Raw genomic sequence first — 18649 nt, forward strand, 5'->3', positions numbered from 1 at the left:
TATATATAAAGTAGACTTTGCTCATTCCTTGTGCTGCCACCTCAGCATACCAATGTGTGTAATAAGGCCTTAACAAATCGAGTTAGCCCATTTTCGTTCTCGATTATTTCCTTCTTTTGTGTTTCCAAGCCCAGTTCATATTTTCTCTCAGGGCCCAAATATCATTATCCGTTTGCTTTGTTCTCCAAATAAACCCTTTCTGCACGAATGTCTTCTCCACCGTCTTCTGCTGTGCGACCTCAACCTCCCCGTCTTCATGTTTCCTCCCTTCTATCGTTATCGTTTGGTTTACCTCTGAAACCGCCTAATCTGTCCTTCAATGCTTTCTCTTTCAATAGTAGTCCCACTACTTCTCATTCAATTTTGTGTTCCGCTTAATCATTCCTTTAATGTTTTCTCTATCAATAGTAGTCCCACTACTTGTCATTCAATTTCTGGTATTTCAATTCCTATATAACGCCATCTTCTCCAATTTCATTCTTTTTACAATTCCTCCAATATCTGAAATTTCTATTATCTATTATGGATTCTAATGTTCTTTCATTCGCTAATCTGAAGGCCGGACGCCTACACCAACAGATTATAGGGAGGATGCAAAGCATATAAAGTGTTCTGTATGCGCTCCAAAGATAGAATCATATATAGGCTCTAATTTCGAGGGCATATTTGTTTAACTTGCGGGCAGGTTTTGTCGGACAAAGGCTATGACGGAGCAGCAGCAGATATCTGGTCTTGTGGTGTAATTCTATATGTGCTCATGGCTGGTTACTTGCCTTTTGATGAGCCTAATCTCATGACATTATACAAACGTGTAAGTTTTCTCTTCCTCTGCTTCTTCTTACTTACTTTTCCTCAGTACTTTCTTAATCTCATCTTTGGTGTACTTCAGATATGCAAGGCTGAGTTTAGCTGCCCACCATGGTTCTCTCCAGGTGCCAAGAGAGTCATTAAGCGTATTCTCGAACCCAGCCCTGTAACCGTAAGCACCTCTTACATGAATGCATAACTTGAGATGTGCCAACCATAAGATCAAATGGTCTAAAATGTGCAAGAGCTTAACAATACTTCTTTTTTCTGTCTATATTGCAGAGAATAAGTATTGCAGAGTTACTAGAAGATGAATGGTTCAAGCAAGGATACAAGCCGCCATCATTTGATCAAGATGATGAGGACATCACCATAGATGATGTTGATGCTGCTTTCAGTAACTCCAAGGTAAAAAAAAACCATCTGCGCCATTTTCCCAATATTCTTTGTAGTTCATTTACAGTAAAGCAACTAATACTACTCTGCTGTGCATGTGTTGTTACTATAGGAATGTCTTGTGACAGAGAAGAAGGAGAAACCGGTATCCATGAACGCTTTCGAACTTATCTCTAGCTCAAGAGAGTTCAGTCTTGAAAACTTGTTTGAGAAGCAAGCCGTACGAACTCTTTTTCTACTTACTATTTGTTTCGATTGTCTAATATTATCATATGCATATATGGGGTAGTCTAACTAAAGCTGTTCTTTTATTGGTGTTGCAGCAACTTGTGAAGAGAGAGACGCGGTTTACATCTCAACGATCTGCGAGTGAGATAATGTCAAAAATGGAAGAAACAGCAAAGCCATTAGGCTTCAATGTCGTAAAGACAACTACAAGGTTTGTTTGTTCGTCTTCTTTATTTTGTCTGTGTCAAATTATGTCTTTGTAGCTCCAACATTATAAAACATTTGTTTGATAAAATCGCAGATAAAAATGAAAGGAGACAAAAGTGGTCGTAAAGGTCAGCTCTCCATAGCTACAGAGGTAAGAAGAAAGATAGGTTTTGGTGATAACAACACTCCGGTTTGGTGAATACTGTTGTTTATCTAACTGTTTTGGTTTGGTCATCGATTTAATAAGTGTTTGAAGTTGCGCCATCGTTGCATGTGGTAGAGCTTAGGAAAACCGGCGGTGATACCCTTGAGTTTCACAAGGTAAATGTTTCAGTTCAATCTTTATCCGGTTCAGATCCGGTTAACACCTCGAGTAATTGGTTTATGTTTGAAATTATTTTTTGCAGTTCTACAAAAACTTCTCATCTAGATTAAAGGATGTAGTCTGGAATACTGATGCAGCCTCTGAAGAACATAAGCAATAAGATATAATAACAAATTGTTTATCAATTCAGATTTTTTTAAAAATTAAAGTCGAACTTGTATAATGAATAATTAGTAAAATTTGGAGTTGGCAAAACTAAAATATATTGCTAACAAAAAGAAGCCGAACTTATTAGAAGTGGGCTTATATGGAGGAGGTATAGATCCATAAGTTAGCCTTAGCCATATGCGATCTTCCTCAAAACTCGGTTTTGGCTTACTTTTATGTTTGACTCAAACGTCCAAGTCAAACAGTTAAATTAGTCAAACGTCCAATAAATGAAAGGGATCGTTGCGTCATAGTCGGGAAGTTCACTAATCGAGTATAGTTGAAACAATATTGTCACTTTATGGCTACGGTTTTGGCAAGTGGCAACGATTCACACTTCACAATAACACAATACCGATATGGAATACAATGATAACAAAATAAATTAACTGGAAAACAACGTACAAAGTGTGGATCTAGATTTTTTTTTTAAATAATGGATTGGTTAAGAAACTGCAATTCCAAAAGTTATTTTTATGCTTTATAGATATATATTACACACACACACAAATGTTGTATATATAACCAATGATAAGACTATAAATTGTCCATGTCAATGATAAAAACTTAGAAAGAAATTGTGGCGGATAAAAAAGACCTGGAAAAATTGTCGCTACTTTGTTGCTAAATCCATAAACTTTTCAAAACAGATGACTATGATTTGGCAACAGAAACATGTGTAACAGATAAATTGGTTGCGTATTAGCAATTTAACATAATCAATCTATAATAGTCGATATAAAAAGAAAATCAGTAAAAATTTTGTCGTGGCGTTGTAATAGATTAGTACTGTGATTTAATATTATCCATTTAAATGGTTTTCAAACAAACACTGTATCATCTACTTTAATCGTTACAAACAAAAATTTAATTTAAGGAGTAATTCATACTTTTTATAGGAGTTAAGCTAAGCCTACACATCTGTTATCATTCAGCGTACTAAGTACTACAGTACTATGCATATGATATTACACGGCCAAAATAAACCCTTTTATCAATATCGTTTTCAATAGACGAAAAGGTTTCTTCCATCTCTATTTCATTTATCACTCCCTCGATTAAGGAATAGTTATCTAATTTGTGTGTTTTTCCTCTAGAGTTGTGTCATCCAAGGTTCGATCAATGTTACCCACCTTGCAAAATTTGAAGACTCGCTGCGTGATGGGGGCCTATATATTATGTTAGACTTTGAAGTCATCATAAGAAACTCATGTTTCAAGCTTACTTCAATATGTTTCATATCAACTACTGTTTTTGAAAAATTTGATGAGTCTTTTGGGATTTTCCCAAAAGAGTTTTTCAGGTTCCGTACTCATGAGTAGTTGATTTCTCTTGCCAACACCAATACTGATCTTCCAAGTCTGTCTTATTTTTAAACCTTTCAATGTTTCCTGCTTCCAATATTAATTAGATCTCTTGAAGCTCAGTTCCATAATCGATAGTCTGTGAGCTCGCTGCTTTTAGATGGGTCAACCTAAAAAAATGTAGACAATATTAAGAGTGGGCGTCTTCAATTTCCTTTGTAGACCAAAAATCACTTCTGTTGTTTTGTCAAGTTAACCAGTTGTCCCCCCTCATGGTTGCGTCTTAACTTTCCCTCTCTGCTCCCTCATTAGATGTCATGGGCCAAGTATGTTCAAGCATGGCATATAGAAATAGAATCACAGAGACCTTGGAGAGGATGTTAGTAGTCCTGTCCCTTGAAAGGTTTGACCCTCTCTGACTTACACCTACTTCCGTGTACGCTGAATACAGTTCTTACATTAACCCTTTTTATTGCTTTTACACTTGTATTTTTTGTTTGGAAGCGGGGAGAAAGTTCGTCTCATTGCTTTTGACGATCACGCAACTTCACTTGAGAAGGTTTTGAGGGAAAAAGAAGGCGGGGCTAACATATTGTTGGCTACTAATTTCAACCCAAAGTTATTTGGAGGTATGTCATATTTAAAATCCCCACAGCAATTCAGACTGTTTCCTTTACTGCATCTTAAACTAGGATGTCCACTAACGATAAGCTATTCACCAGGTGAACTTTACCTCAATGCTACTTCTGGGACCAAATTTTATTCAGATTTAGACTTCACAACAACTGCTCAGTTTGCCGATAGGTAGTGATATGTTTTATCCTGTAACGTTTTAAAATACTAATTCACACTAACTTCGACATGTCCCTTAACCATATTTTCGTCCATTAACAAGCAGGCTAAAGGGGAAACAGGAAAAAGACACCAACTATATTGCACCAATCCATGGTATTTCGAAGATTGAACATATATCTACCGACATCTAGATCACGGAAACAAAAGCTCAATCTTATGCAGACAAAAAGGTCTCCTCGATATCAAGAACCCAAATATCTTTACAGTTGCTGGAGAATTTCACGGTCTTGGCAAAGATCAAAGCTTCGTCAGAGACTCTCTACACAGCCGTGGCGTAGCTTTGACCCATGACGTTGTTCTTAACGTAATCGGCACACTGAACCGAAATCGATTCCCACAGGACAAGATTGTTCATCCCCGCCATGATTTTGTAGATCATACAAGGCAAAGCGATATCTTCTTCACCTGCTTTCTTGTGCATTCTTCACCTGTTTTAAACGTAACGTCTTGCCATCAAAGTAAAATAAGTAATTTTATTTCAAACATGTATAATTTTATTCTATACATATAGCAATTTAGATTTAATAAAACATAACACATACGACACTATAACACAGCTCAATAACAGTTTATTCTACTGAAATGCAATTTTTTCAAAAGGATAAAAGTAAAGCGTGTACACTATGAAGGTCTGTTGATGAAAAGATCCTGGGAGAAAAAGAAAGCAACATGCATATATACGGTAGAAAAAAAATAAAATTCTTACACATTTTTGAATAAAAACAGTTTCGACACAATACTAACTGTAATTAGTCAAATTATACATATACCCACATTAAAATTTAATTTAGTTTTAACCAAAAAAAAAACAATTTACATATTTTGACAAAATACCAACTCATTCGAATTTTTCTAGACTTTAGTATAACTAATTTTCATATTGAGCAATTTATTATACAAATAATCCTATTTTAATATTTTATTTTTAAAAAGAAAAATAAATTATACTTAACGCAAAACATATCTGTATTACAAATATCAAACAAAACAACATAAGCAACCAAAATCAAATACAAAAACCAAAAAAATAATAAGCACACCAAAATCCAAAACAAATGCCTCAAAATAATAACTAATCGAATGAAGCAAAGAAATCCGTTGATACGGGATCAAGAGAGAAATCAGTTGGATTTAAAATAGCAAACAGTTTATGAACAATGGTACAATTAATATTCAAAAAAATAGCTTAAATAATCCGGTTCTTTGGTTTTCAGATTCAATGCTTCATCTTCCAAATTCATATATTATATATTACTTCTTACATCATACTATAATATTATTTAAAACAACCACAAGCCAGCGAAGCTCAAAACAACCAAAATATTAACAACATATATAAAACAATCTTCTCAAAAAAAAAAAACAACATTGCCATTCTGTAATTATCATTGGCTAATTCATTAAGCTATGAGTCACCAAATTTTACATATCTACCGTTGATTAGATGCAATCTAATGGTCGAAAATCAACACTTACCTAACTCTTCTTCTCTTATTTTATAACATGTCGAAAAATTTAAATTCTATTATTTTCCATCAGGTTTTTAATCTTCGACGCTTGTGTGCCAGATCCAAAAGGTTTAGTTCGTTTTTTCACAATCACTGCCAAAGGAAAAAAGGGTAATACGTTTCTTGACTGTTCCAACTCTTACGATTTCCTCATTTCCCTTTTGCTTCTCTTCTCTTTTTCAGGTTTTGACTCTACAAATCTTATAGTTTCCTTCTTTGTTCAATAGAAATCTCATGTACCAGGTTTATATTTTTTTAACTCTTTTGGTCAATTTATTGTAATAGATCTTCTCTTATCATTTTTAGGTTCTCGATCTTCTCTTTTGGTGAACCGATTTTAAACATATGTAATTTTTTATTGTATTGAGTTTCTTAATTTTGTTAGTATTAAATTTCTTTATTTGATTGTTTTTTAAAAGAAAAACAAAAAAAAAGGAATCATTGCTATCAATACGGAGAGGATTTCAATGGAACCAAAATCTAACAAAAAAACGAAAGTATAAAATAAATATACAATACCAACATAATAGTATATACAACAAAACTGATAATACACTTTAATCCAACTACCGCGCGTAGCGCGGATCCATTACTAGTTGTCAATATATAATAGTGTCATATTGTTGTTATAGTAATGTTAGTAGTAGCGTTTCTTTTTTGCTATAATAGAGTTAATAGTAGCAGAATATTTGTATTATCTTTTTATATAGTGTAGCTATTTATGTTCGCTATAATTTATTTTCACATTGCAAAAAATTAACACTATAATTTAGTTTTATGTAGCTGTGATTTTTTGCTATGCTCGATGATCGATATATATATATATATATATAAATATTCGATATTTATATTATATATATCCAATATACATATTATATAATGCTTTGAAAGAAATTAAATTTAGAAGAACTTTACTGTAGACTAAAAATACCATACATAAGATTCAAGTACAAGTCTGAAAACAACACTCATTGATCTAACCATTCAAGTACCAAGAACAAATAAACAATTAATCAGAAGCTAAATCTATGTCAAGTACAGTTAGGTAAAGAGGATAAGATAGAAACCATACCTCTCAAATGGATACATCCTCTGAAATGGACAGATCCACCTAATCTGGTTTCTCTGCCTAGATGAACACATAAGTGCACCATTATATCAAAGAAGCTTAGAGGAAAGAATCTCTCGAACATACACAGAGTTTCCATAATTTCATTTTTCAATGATGTGATCTTCTCCATATCAACAACTCTTTGGCAAAGATGGTTGAAAAATGAGCAGAGGCGTGAAATTGCAATCTTTGGACCTTTAGGCAGTAAACCTTTAAGTGCGACAGGTAGTAATTGTTGCATCAACACATGGTAATCATGTGATTTAAGACCCATTACCTTGCACTCATATAATGATATGCAACTGGATATACTGGAACAATATCCATCTGGACCTTTGAAGTCATACAGCCGCTTACAAAATACTTTCTTTTCTGCCTTTGATAGAGACCAAGGAGCAGCTGGAAGGTAGATACGTTTACCTCTTTCTTTAGGATGCAAATTCTTTCTAATGCCTAGAAGTTGGAGATCTTTGCGAGTCTTTAGGCCATCCTTTGATTTCCCACTGTGCAACAATGTCGCCACAATGCTTGCAGGCACATTTCTCTCCACATGCATCACATCTAAATTGTGTCTTACTGGGAGGTACTACACAATTAAAGTAAATACAAGTTAATGATATATTGATTAGTTATGAAAACTACATAATAAGAGAAAACAGATACATACACTACAAGAAATTTGACTATTGATAGCATAAAAGGATAGCGTTTTTGATGTTTATGCTATCTTTGAGTGAGCATATATTAAAGATAGCGTTTGGTTATTTGTAAACGCTATCTATGGTTAACAGCGGGAATTAAAATTTGACGCGGGCCAAAATTTGGTTCCTAAAAATTTGTAAACGCTATTGAAATTAAAAGGGGGAAAAAATTCGTCATTTCCCTAAGGCAAAAAAATAGATCTAAGGCAAAAAGGGTTTTCATTTTTCTCTCTTTCTCGATTTTTCCTCTCAATCGACTTCTCAGTCTCTCAAACTCTCAAACTCTCAATCGACTTCTCGACTTTTCCTCTCAATTGATTTCTCTGGCTCTCAATCGATTTCTCAGTTTCTATTTCTCTCTTCCTCAACTCGGTTTCTCTTTCTCGATTTCTCTGGCTCTCAATTGATTTCTCAGTCTCTAGCTATTTCTCTCTTCCTGAACTCGGTTTCTCTCTCTCTCTCGCAACTCGATTTCTCTGTCTTGGAACTCCATCTCTCTCTCTCTCAACTCGATTTCACGGTGGAAACCCTAATCAAGGAGTACACTCGATTCTCACACTCAGATTAGCCGGGTGGGTAATTTTATCTTTGCTTGTTCTCTGATTTGTTGATTTTTTGATAGGGTCTTGTTGGACGATGAGTTCACTCTGATTCTCACACTCGATTCTCTGGTTTTAAATTTGAGTGTATGTGGAGCTGAGTTACGGTCTTGTTGGACGATGGATAAGTCATGGGTTTGGCTACCAAGGTATGACATTATTTCCGGTTTTTTCATTGCACAGAAGTCTTGTTTTCATAAAAAGCTTCAGTATTTCAGAAATACAGTGTTTTAGCTTTTCTATGTATATGTTTGGTCTTGAAATTCGTTTTTAACAGAGATATGCTATTGAACTTTATAATGTTTGTTGCTTACAGGGCTAGCCTTGAGTATGGGATAGGAGCTAGAAATTTTGTGAATGCAGCAACAACAAGTTTGGGTAATCCTAGTTTTATGCTATGTCCCTGCACACATTGCTGGAATTTGTCTCATCAAGGAATAGAGACTATGTTTGATCATCTAGTGATTAGGGGAATGGATGAGAAATACAAGAGGAATTCGTGTTGGAGCATTCATGGTGATAAGAAAATTGCTCAGCCAGATGAAGATCTAAGCTCTGAGTTTGAAGCTTATGATTTGATTAGAACAGCCTTCTTTGATAGTGATTCAAAGCCCAGTAGCCATAGTGAAGATCAGAATGATGATGTTGATAGTGTAGAAGAATCTGAGTTTAGAAAGAAGCTACAATATGCGGAAACTCCTTTGTATTCAATCTGTCCCAACTACACCAAGATATCTGCAATCATGGGGCTTTACAGGATTAAAGTGAAGAGCGGTATGTCGGAGAACTTTTTTGATCAGTTGCTCAAAATGGTTCATGAAATGCTTCCTAAGGACAATGTGTTACCGAGATCAACAGATGAGATGAAGAAGTTTCTGAAAATTTTTGGGTTTGGATATGACAAGATACATGCATGCAAGAACGATTGTATCCTATACAGGAAGCAATATGCAGATATTGAAACCTGTCCAAGATGTGGTATCTCCAGATGGGACAGGGATATGAATACCGGTGAAGAGAATAAGGGGATTCCAGCAAAGGTTCTAAGGTATTTTCCAATTAAAGATAGATTTAGGAGGATGTTTAGATCCAAAAGAATGGCTGAAGACTTGAGGTGGCATTTTAATAATGCAAGTACAGATGGTACAATGAAGCATCCAGTTGATTCATTAACTTGGGCCAATGCGAATGATAAATGGCCTGAGTTTGCTGCTGAACCAAGAAACCTCCGCCTAGGCCTTTCCACTGATGGGATGAATCCTTTTGCCATCCAGAATACGAAGTATAGCACATGGCCAGTATTATTAGTGAACTACAACATGCATCCGACATTGTGTATGAAGGCTGAGAACATGATGCTCACTCTTTTGATCCCTGGGCCAACTGCACCGAGCAATAACATTGATGTCTACCTAGCTCCATTGATAGATGATCTGAAGGATTTGTGGCATGAAGGTATTTTAGTTTATGACTCTTTCATGAAGGAGAATTTCACACTTAGAGCAATGTTGATGTGGAGTATAACTGATTATCCAGCATTAGGATCATTGTCAGGATGTAAAGTCAAAGGGATACAGGCATGTATTGTTTGTGGAAAAGATACGCCTTTTAGATGGTTAAAATTTAGCCGTAAGCATGTGTATTTGGGCAACAGAAAGAGGCTCAGACCTGATCATCCGTACAGAAGAAGAAAGAAATGGTTTGATAATACAGTAGAGAAAGGAAGTGCAAGAAGAGTTGAAACTGGAGTAGAAATCTGTGAGATGCTTAAGGATTTCAGAAATGATTTTGGTAAATGTATAGAGAAAAAAGGGAAAAGGAAAAGAAAAGGTATAAGTGAAGATGCGGAACCATCGAATGATGAATCTGATGAAGACGATGGTAGATGGAGGTGGAAGAAAAGGTCCATCCTGTTTGAGTTACCTTACTGGAAGGTATATAGATTCAAATTTCAATATAAAGTTGCATATCATATATATATTGAACTAATTCTTCTTCTTTTGTGGTAGGATATGCCGGTTCGTCACAATATTGATGTAATGCATGTGGAGAAGAATGTTTCTTATGCTATGTTGGCTATGTTGATGCAATCTGTTAAGTCAAAAGATGGGGTGAAAGCAAGGAAAGATCTCGCAGACATGGGAATTAGACAGAAGTTACACACACAGGAAAAAGGGAAGAGGACTTATTTGCCTCCAGCTGCTTATTGGCTGTCCAAGTCTGAAAAAACTGAATTTTGCAAGCGGTTAAGTTCATTCAGAGGGCCTGATGGTTATTCTGCAAATATATCCAACTGTGTTTCAGTGGATCCTCCTATGACTGGTGGATTGAAGTCACATGATCATCATGTGCTTCTTCAGAATCTCTTACCAGTAGCTTTGAGAGGATTACTACCAAAGGGTCCTAGAATTGCAGTGATTAGACTATGTAATTTCTTTAAGAGGTTGTGTCAGCGAGTTCTTGATCCAGAAAAGCTAATATCACTGGAGGCTGAGTGTGTAGAGACCTTTTGCCAACTAGAAAGATATTTTCCTCCATCCCTTTTCGATATAATGTACCATCTTCCAATACATCTAGCAAGGGAGGCACGTTTGGGTGGACCTGTTCATTTCAGATGGATGTACCCCTTTGAAAGGTAATCATCTTTGAACTTTGAAAATTTACAGGTTGTATTTCAATAGTTTACTAACATAGTATATCTGTATTTGGTTGAGATATAGGTACATGAAAACACTAAAAGCATATGTCAAAAACTATGCAAGGCCAGAAGCTTGTATGGCTGAAGGTTATTTAGCTGAGGAGTGTATTGCATTCTGCATGGAGTTCCTACAAAATTCTGTACCGGTGGAAGAAACAATCAACCGTAATGAAGATGTTGGATCCCCTGGGGGAATACTTGAAGGATGCCCATTCCAGAAGGCTGCTCAAGTGGTATTAAGTGATAAAGAGAGAGACATTGCCCATAGATATGTTCTAATGAACATGGCAGTGATGAGTCCATATGTAGAGTAAGTTTGTCTTTTGTCTCATCTTATTTCTTATAGTTTAACAACTAAGTTTGAAAGTTTAATGTTTACAACTAACTATCTGATGTTCTGTAACAGTATGCACCTTGAGGAATTGCAATCAATGGATGTGAGATGTCGTAAAAGTGAAACTCTTTTATGGAAATTACACGCAGATAGGTTCTCACAGTGGGTAAAAGATAAGGTTAGATCTTGTATATTTACACAGTATTATTTTCTTATTACTATGTATATATAGTAAATAACTTTAAATACTTTGTGTGGATATGTAGATCCCTGGTAACTCAGAACATCATTCAGAGAAATTGAGATGGTTAGCTCATGGACCAAGGAATATAGCTCAAATCTATAAGGGGTTTGTCATTAATGGGCATAGATTTCACACTGAGGACGTAATGCGCAAGACTCAGAATAGTGGAGTAACTTATAAAGCTTTTAGCATGTGTAGAGCTAGTGCTAGAGATAATAGACAGATGGCGGACATGGTTGTGTTCTATGGAGTTATACAACAGATAATTATGCTAGATTACCATATGTTTCATATACCACTATTCAAGTGTAAGTGGGCCAACAAAGGAAATGGTGTAAAAGAAGAAGAAGGATTTACACTTGTGAATCTCAATGTCAACCAATCTGCCTACCTCCAAGATCCATATATTTTGGCCTCCCAAGCTAAACAAGTTTTCTATTTTAGAGATGACTCCTCAAGTTGGTCTGTAGTGATGAGGGCGCCACCAAGAGGGTATCATGAGCTAGAGACAGAAGAAGAGTTTGTAGTTGCACCATCCGTTCCGCAAAATGAAGATTTTGGAAACGAATCTTCTGATGATGAGAGTTTCTTTGATAGAGAAGATTGTGAAGGGGTCTTAGTAGTGAATTAATTGGATTAGGATTACTTGTACTAAAATTTATTACAGTTCTGTTTCAGGTATATGAAAATGTCGAAGAAAATGGATACAATCATTCCTAGATGCAGTAACCATCAGCTAGGCATCCCTCCAGTCCCTGAAAAGCCCATCCGGAAACGCAGTAAGGCTGTGGAAGAAATTGGATTAGAAAGAGAAGAAGACAGGCAGGTCAATGATGTTGATAGTGATGAGCATCACAATGAAGGCCAAGAAGATAGGCAAGTCAATGGAGATTTAGAAGAGCAGCAGGCTGATCTAGAAGAAAATGTGCAATCAACAGCTGGAGAAGCTCAGGAAACCAAGAAAAGGAGAACAAGAGGGCCAACTAAAATGCGTGGAGTTGCTAAACACCATGAAGAGAAAATTGAAGTTGAATGGAATTCTCTTGGTGCACATGTGGGTCGAGGATCAGTCTTGCTTTCATCCTTCATGGGTATTTTGGTAAGAGAGCATGTGCCAGTTCTTCTTGATGACTGGAGATATTTGGATCCTAAAATAAAAGACATGATGTGGGAGCAAATTCAGGTATTTCCTAATTACTTTTGCTAATTTACCTCTTATATGAGTCTGTGTACTAATCATCAAGTTGTTTAAACTGTTTCACAAATATTGTAGGCAAGGTTCAATGTAACTGAAGAGTGGCAAAAAGAGTTTCTTTTGGGGCAGATGAATAATACTTGGCGGTCTTCTAAGTCTAAGCTTGTCTCTAAAGTACGAAAACTAAATAATAAAGAGGTTCTGGAGTTGAAACCAAGTAACATCCAATCTGTTGCAGCTTGGAAAAAGTGGGTGAAGTCTAAGACTAGTGCAGAATTTCAGGTTGTGTATTTCAAAATCTGTAATGCTTGAATATGTTTTGTTTGAATCTTTATTGATTATGGGCTTGTTTATAGGTTGTAAGTGAAAAATTCAGGGAACTGAGAAAGGGGCAGATTCCACACACCTCAAGTCGTAAAGGAATGACTCGACTAGCTGATGATATGGTATGTGGATGTTAATATTTGCTGTTATTTTTCACGCAAAGCTGATGTGGTGTTGTTAACTGCAGAAGAAAAAAAGTTCAGACCCAAGCAAAGTGTCAAGGAGCAAAGTATGGATAGCAGGACACACTCATTCAGATGGGAGACCTGTGAGAGAGAAATTTGTCGATACTGCTGTAAGTGACATGGGATTGTTTTGTTTGAATCTTTATTGATTATGGACTAGTTTTATAGAACTCACATGAATTCTGTTTTCACTATTTGTGTCAGGAAAAAATAAAATCTCTTGATAGTGAAATGGCATCTACAGCTAGCACTAGCATTAGAGAGGATGCTGTGAGCCAGGTGTTAGGAAGAGACAAACCTGGAAGGCTTAGAGGGATGGACAAAGGGATCACTGCAACAAAGCTAGGATTCCTTCAGGCTCGAGATGCACATGTGTATGAGCTTGAGAAAACGCAGAAGGAATTGGTCAACAAGGTTGAAAATCTTGAAAATAAACTTCAGTTCTTGTCTAAAGGGAATAAGGTTAGTTAATCTTTATCTCACATTGGTCAACAATGCTTGATGATTCCAATGTATGCTTTTAAAATTCAACTTCTTCTGTGAACAGCCTGATGATGTTTCTACCTCGGACCTGGGTAGTAGTTGTAGACATGATGTTCGTATGTGTCAACTACTGGATTGGTACTCAAAAGAGGATGTTGTTGTCGGTGAAGGAGAGTACTGCTCGTCTGAACCAATGTACAAGGTTGCTGATATTCCAATTGGTCCTAATGTCTCAGTTGTCATTGTTAGGTCTGTACTAGTAGAAAATGCTTCTCTCTGGAGGCCAACTAAAACTGTTGGATCACTTACCCAAGCTGTGGGAGTCAAAATAGCATGGCCAGCTAATAAAATCAAGATGGTTGATTACCAAACTTCTGATTCATCGGTAAAATTTTGATTTTGGTTGATTTTTATGAAACTGTATTATTATCATTTCTTGTTCTGATATATATATTTGTTTATGACTGACTTAGGTACATGCCATGGTCATCATCTACGATTGTAATGTGGAGGAGGATGAGATAGTTGCTGAGGGTCATATATGGTCTACTGATCCAAACGAAGTGATCAATGATATTCGTATTGGTTCAAATGCTTCAGTGGTGAAGGTTGATAAGGTGGTTAAGAAAGATGCTTATCTGTGGAGACCAACTACTGAAAATTACTTGATGGAGCATGTACTTCAAGATTATATTGCCTGGCCAATTAACAAGATCAATACTCAACCTTCAAGAGAAGCATCACCAAAAGCATCATCACCTAAGGTATAATTTCCAGTGACTGAATTTTAAGTTAGTCAAATGTTATATAATGATCTTGAGTTGATCTTTAATTTTGTTCTGAGTGGTAGAGTATAAGCTGCAGCGTCGCTAACAGCTCAACAAATGGAAAGAAGACTTGCATGTTGTTGGACTGTGAAAACTCAGGAGAGATCGTTGCAGAAGGTATAGTCATGTCAGCCAATCCGGAAGACACAGTCCACTGTAAACCCTTAGGACCTAATTCTAGCAAGGTATGGGTTAAAATTATAAAGATTGGAACAGCCAAAGTATGGAGACCAAGTGCGGAAGTGGAATGTGTTGCTGATGCTTTAGGTACAACAGTGGCATGGCCTACTGATAAGATTGTAGGGTCTTGAGTTCAACACAGTTGTGTTAGAAACAAACTAGGGCCTTAGCTTGGAACTTGAACAATTGTGTGGTGTTTATGTTTGGCTAACTAGTTTATAAGTTTATTGAACTATTGTGTGGATTATGTTGGTTAGTTGGATTGAAAACCTAATGTTATTTTATAAAAGTTTTCTTCTTCACTTCATTTTGTCGTAAATCAGGAATCCAAACAAATAGCATAAAACGAATGCTGCAAAAAGTAACATAAAAATGTAAATAGTCTAAAAATAACGAAATATAATCGCTATTGTATACACTTAAATATGGCGGTTATAAAAACGTTATAGTTTTTGTCAACATTCAATAGCTCGCTAAAAACGTTATTGTTTATCAACATTCAATAGCGCGCTGAAAACGTTATTGTATATCAAAATTCAATAGCACGATAAAAACGTTATCTAAAGTGTCAGACTTTTTATCGCGGGCGATGACATAGCGTTTACCAAACCGCTATCGTATGATACGGTAGCGTTTTTCAGGCGCTATCAATTGTCAAATTTCTTGTAGTGATACCTCCCAATAAGACAACTTGAAAAATATAGACCTTTTCTTCCATCTGGATAACTCCTCCTCGTCTTTTTCCTCTTCCTCAGACTCAGTGTCATCAGACTCATCAGATGAGGATGACTCAGTAGCAGCAGTCTGCTTTCTCTTCTTCCCACTCTCTTTCTTATTTCCAAAATCATTTTTGAAATTTTTTAAGAGGAAAGAAATATTATGACCAGTTAATATCCTGTCCTTCCTCCCATATTCAGCTTTTCCGTCAAACCAAGTCTTTTTCCCCAGATAATTGTGTGTTGGTGATAGACCTTTGCGATGGCACATATATACATGTTTCCTACAATTACTCAACCACATACTGTCAATGTCTTTTCCACATAAAGGACAACCGATCTTACCTTTAACTTTGCATCCAGCAAGATTTTCATATGCAGGGAAGTCACTGATAGTCAATAAGAGCATTTCTTTTAGTGTGAAATTGCTCTTACTGAAAGCATCATACGCTATCTCTCCTTTACTCCACAAATGGTTTAGATCCTCTATTAGAGGTTTCAAGTAAACGTCAATGCTATTACCAGGTTGATGCGGCCCAGTAATCAACAAGCTAAGCATGATGTTCTCCTTCTTCATACATAGGTCATGAGCCATATTATAAATCACTAGCAAAACTTGCCAACAACTGTATATGTTGTTCTTCATATTGAAAGGGTTAAATCCATCAGTCGAAAGTCTCAGACGGATGTTCCTTGGTTCAGCAGCAAACGCAGGGTATTTAGCATTCATCTGATCCCATGTAACAGAATCTACAGGGTGACGCAGTTTTCCATCACTGCTCTTGTTTGAAAAATGCCACCGCAGGTCCTTCGCAAGTTGCTCAGACCTAAACATCCTCTTCAGTCGCGGTATGATTGGAAAGTACCTTAAAACTTTCTGGGGGACACATTTCTTTATCTGACCAGTGTGCATGTTTACCTTCCATCTCGACGCCTTGCACTTAGGACAATTATCAAGCTTCTTCAACTTCTTCCTGAATAGACAACACTCATTAACACAAGCATGAATCTTCTGATAACCCATATCAAAAGTCTTGAGAAACTTCTTTACTTCATACATTGATGTATGTAGAACATTCTCCTCCGGTAACATGTCTTGGAAAAGTCCTTAGAAGATTATTGAAGCTTTTGTCTGACCAGCCATTTTCTGTCTTGATTCTATACAGTGAAACAATGGCTGATAATTTGCTATGACTTGCACACGTAGGGTATAAAGGAGTTTCAGCATCAGCTAGTTTTGCAAGGAACTCGTCCTCTTTCTTGTCATCGGCCTCACCCTCAGCATCATCCACTAATTGACACTAAGCAGCTAACTCTTCATCTAAGTATTCAGCAGCTCTGTATAACCCTAAAACCTCTTCATTCCACTGACTAACATTGCTGTCTACTGAAACCACTTCTCCATGATGATACCACTCCCTTTGTATCTTGTAATCCTCGTCTATTCCCTTGCTTACTATGTGACTACTACTACACTGCCTAAATGTCGATCAACATTGCGACAGTCCGTACATGAGCATATTACCAACTGATCAGATCCTCCTATAGCATCAGTAACCTCTTCTTAACAAAATTTAAAGCACCAATCTCATAAGCAGGATCAGTCCTTCAGTACATGCCATTGAAAACAAAACTAACTAAATCAGACTGCACAAATTAACCACTTACCATATAATTTATTTATGAAAAAAGTAATTACCTGCATAGATGAACCCATCTCTTCTCCACCATTTTATATGCTACCCTTATTGAGAACCGTCCATTCAGTAATTAAAACCAGCATGATTCAGGCAGAAACATAAAATATGTGCAATCCACAAAACAATCAAATTCACAATAAAGTTTTGTTTAACTAAACACAACCGCGAGTACAGAAAGAAATTACTGAGAAGGACTAACCTATTGAAATTGGGTGAAATCCAGAAAGAAATTCCTCCAAACCGCGAGTACCAAAACCTGCAAATAGAGTACCCAAATTACTGACAAATCTCGATATAAGACAGATCTAAACTTCAAATCTCTAAATAAGACAGAACCCTAACTATGAAATCTCTAAATAAAACATATCTAAACTTGAAATCAGAAGAACCCTAATTGAGAAAACACTGAATCGAAAAATCTAATGAAACAAGCAAGCCGACTGAAATGCGAATCGTCGGCGGAGAAGATTGTTAACAGAGGAGCTTCGTCGGCGGATAAGATCTCACTGACAAAGGAGCTTCGTCTTTGATGAAGATTTTCCAGTGAACTGCGGTAATATGGACGGTCGTCGACTCGTCGGCGGAGAGCTCGATGAAGTGAGACTAATGGTTTTTTTTTCAGTCTAAGTTTTTTCTAAAAATTTTATTAAGTCTCGCGGGTGGAGAGGGAAAAGAGTCAGTTTTACTAAAAGTTTTAAGTCTTTGGCGGAAATACTGATTTTTGGTTCGCGCTTACATATTTTTATGTTTGGCGTTTTAAAAGCGTCATTATAGAGCTCCATTTCTAAAATTTTATCAACGATAACACTTACGAAAACTGCGATATGTTTTTCTGCTATCAATACCCATATTTTTTGTAGTGACTTTTATATATGAATCATTTTTTAGTTGTATATCAATTTATCAATTTGTTTAAAATTTTCTGTAATACTCGAAGTTAAGTTGTATTATGTTGTTATCATAAATATATTTTAAATAAAATATATTTTTTAAGTTTATTTTCTAATAATATCATAAAAATTGTTGGTCATTTTGATTGACAGATTATAATCTTTTTTTTTTCTTGGACAATATTGCTAATCTATATTACTACAACAAACAAAAATACACATATGTCTCGACACTATACAAACACAAAAGAATACATCATTCCCGACAATCTCGGCAAGTGCACTATTCAATTTAACTGATTGATTCTTTTTTTGTTTTGATCAAGTGATGTTATATTAGAGCAAAGAGTTTGGTTTGGTATAATTACATTCAGCCATAGAGAACTAAACCTATGCACCTGAAGCACCGCGCTACCTTCCTACAGCCACAACCAATTTGCCTATAAATAAAGGCCTTTACAAAAAGTCATAGAGCTGAACCTTTAACCAAAAAAAATATCAAGATCAAACAGATAGCGAAGGTCTTTCTTCCATAAAAACGTGGTTCAACCGAGGTGGGTGATCTGCTGCAACATACGAGTTTAACCTGCCATCAACTGTTACACTTAGCGATTAGAGAAGCTAC

The 18649-nt window shown here is 36.1% G+C and overlaps 2 protein-coding genes and 2 pseudogenes across 2 annotated transcripts; 3 read left to right on the plus strand and 1 right to left on the minus strand.

Moving 5' to 3' along the window:
* The first annotated feature begins 423 nt into the window (after nucleotides 1-423).
* LOC104729721 (CBL-interacting serine/threonine-protein kinase 9-like) lies at nucleotides 424-2182 on the plus strand (annotated as a pseudogene).
* A 6186-nt stretch (nucleotides 2183-8368) lies between these two features.
* Nucleotides 8369-12155, plus strand: LOC104715823 (uncharacterized). Its single transcript, XM_010433195.2, has 6 exons — nucleotides 8369-8397; nucleotides 8565-10182; nucleotides 10258-10883; nucleotides 10969-11256; nucleotides 11353-11458; nucleotides 11547-12155. Exons 1-6 carry the CDS (start codon nucleotides 8369-8371, stop codon nucleotides 12153-12155), a joined length of 3276 nt encoding a protein of 1091 aa, XP_010431497.2.
* A 57-nt stretch (nucleotides 12156-12212) lies between these two features.
* Nucleotides 12213-14501, plus strand: LOC147939169 (uncharacterized). The gene is made up of 7 exons (XM_087465898.1): nucleotides 12213-12707; nucleotides 12798-13001; nucleotides 13076-13165; nucleotides 13231-13338; nucleotides 13433-13658; nucleotides 13747-14096; nucleotides 14185-14501. Exons 1-7 carry the CDS (start codon nucleotides 12213-12215, stop codon nucleotides 14479-14481), a joined length of 1770 nt encoding a protein of 589 aa, XP_087322024.1. The 3' UTR covers nucleotides 14482-14501.
* Nucleotides 14502-15037: 536 nt separating this feature from the next.
* LOC147939170 (uncharacterized) lies at nucleotides 15038-17165 on the minus strand (annotated as a pseudogene).
* Between the last annotated feature and the right edge of the window lie 1484 nt (nucleotides 17166-18649).

Source organism: Camelina sativa, chromosome 9 (assembly GCF_030686135.1).
Source record: "Camelina sativa cultivar CO46 ecotype springtype chromosome 9, ASM3068613v1".
NCBI classification, from domain to species: Eukaryota; Viridiplantae; Streptophyta; class Magnoliopsida; order Brassicales; family Brassicaceae; genus Camelina; species Camelina sativa.

Excerpts from the sequence above, each read along its gene's own strand:
- LOC104715823 (XM_010433195.2), top strand. The coding sequence starts at position 8,369 with ATGGATAAGTCATGGGTTTGGCTACCAAG. Across the intron at positions 8,398-8,564 it reads TCATGGGTTTGGCTACCAAG|GGCTAGCCTTGAGTATGGGA; the intron begins GTATGACATTAT and ends TGTTGCTTACAG. Across the intron at positions 10,884-10,968 it reads TGGATGTACCCCTTTGAAAG|GTACATGAAAACACTAAAAG; the intron begins GTAATCATCTTT and ends GTTGAGATATAG.
- LOC147939169 (XM_087465898.1), top strand. The coding sequence starts at position 12,213 with ATGTCGAAGAAAATGGATACAATCATTCCTAGATGCAGTAACCATCAG. Across the intron at positions 13,339-13,432 it reads AGAAATTTGTCGATACTGCT|GAAAAAATAAAATCTCTTGA; the intron begins GTAAGTGACATG and ends TATTTGTGTCAG. Across the intron at positions 13,659-13,746 it reads CAAGGTTGAAAATCTTGAAA|TTTTAAAATTCAACTTCTTC; the intron begins ATAAACTTCAGT and ends TCCAATGTATGC.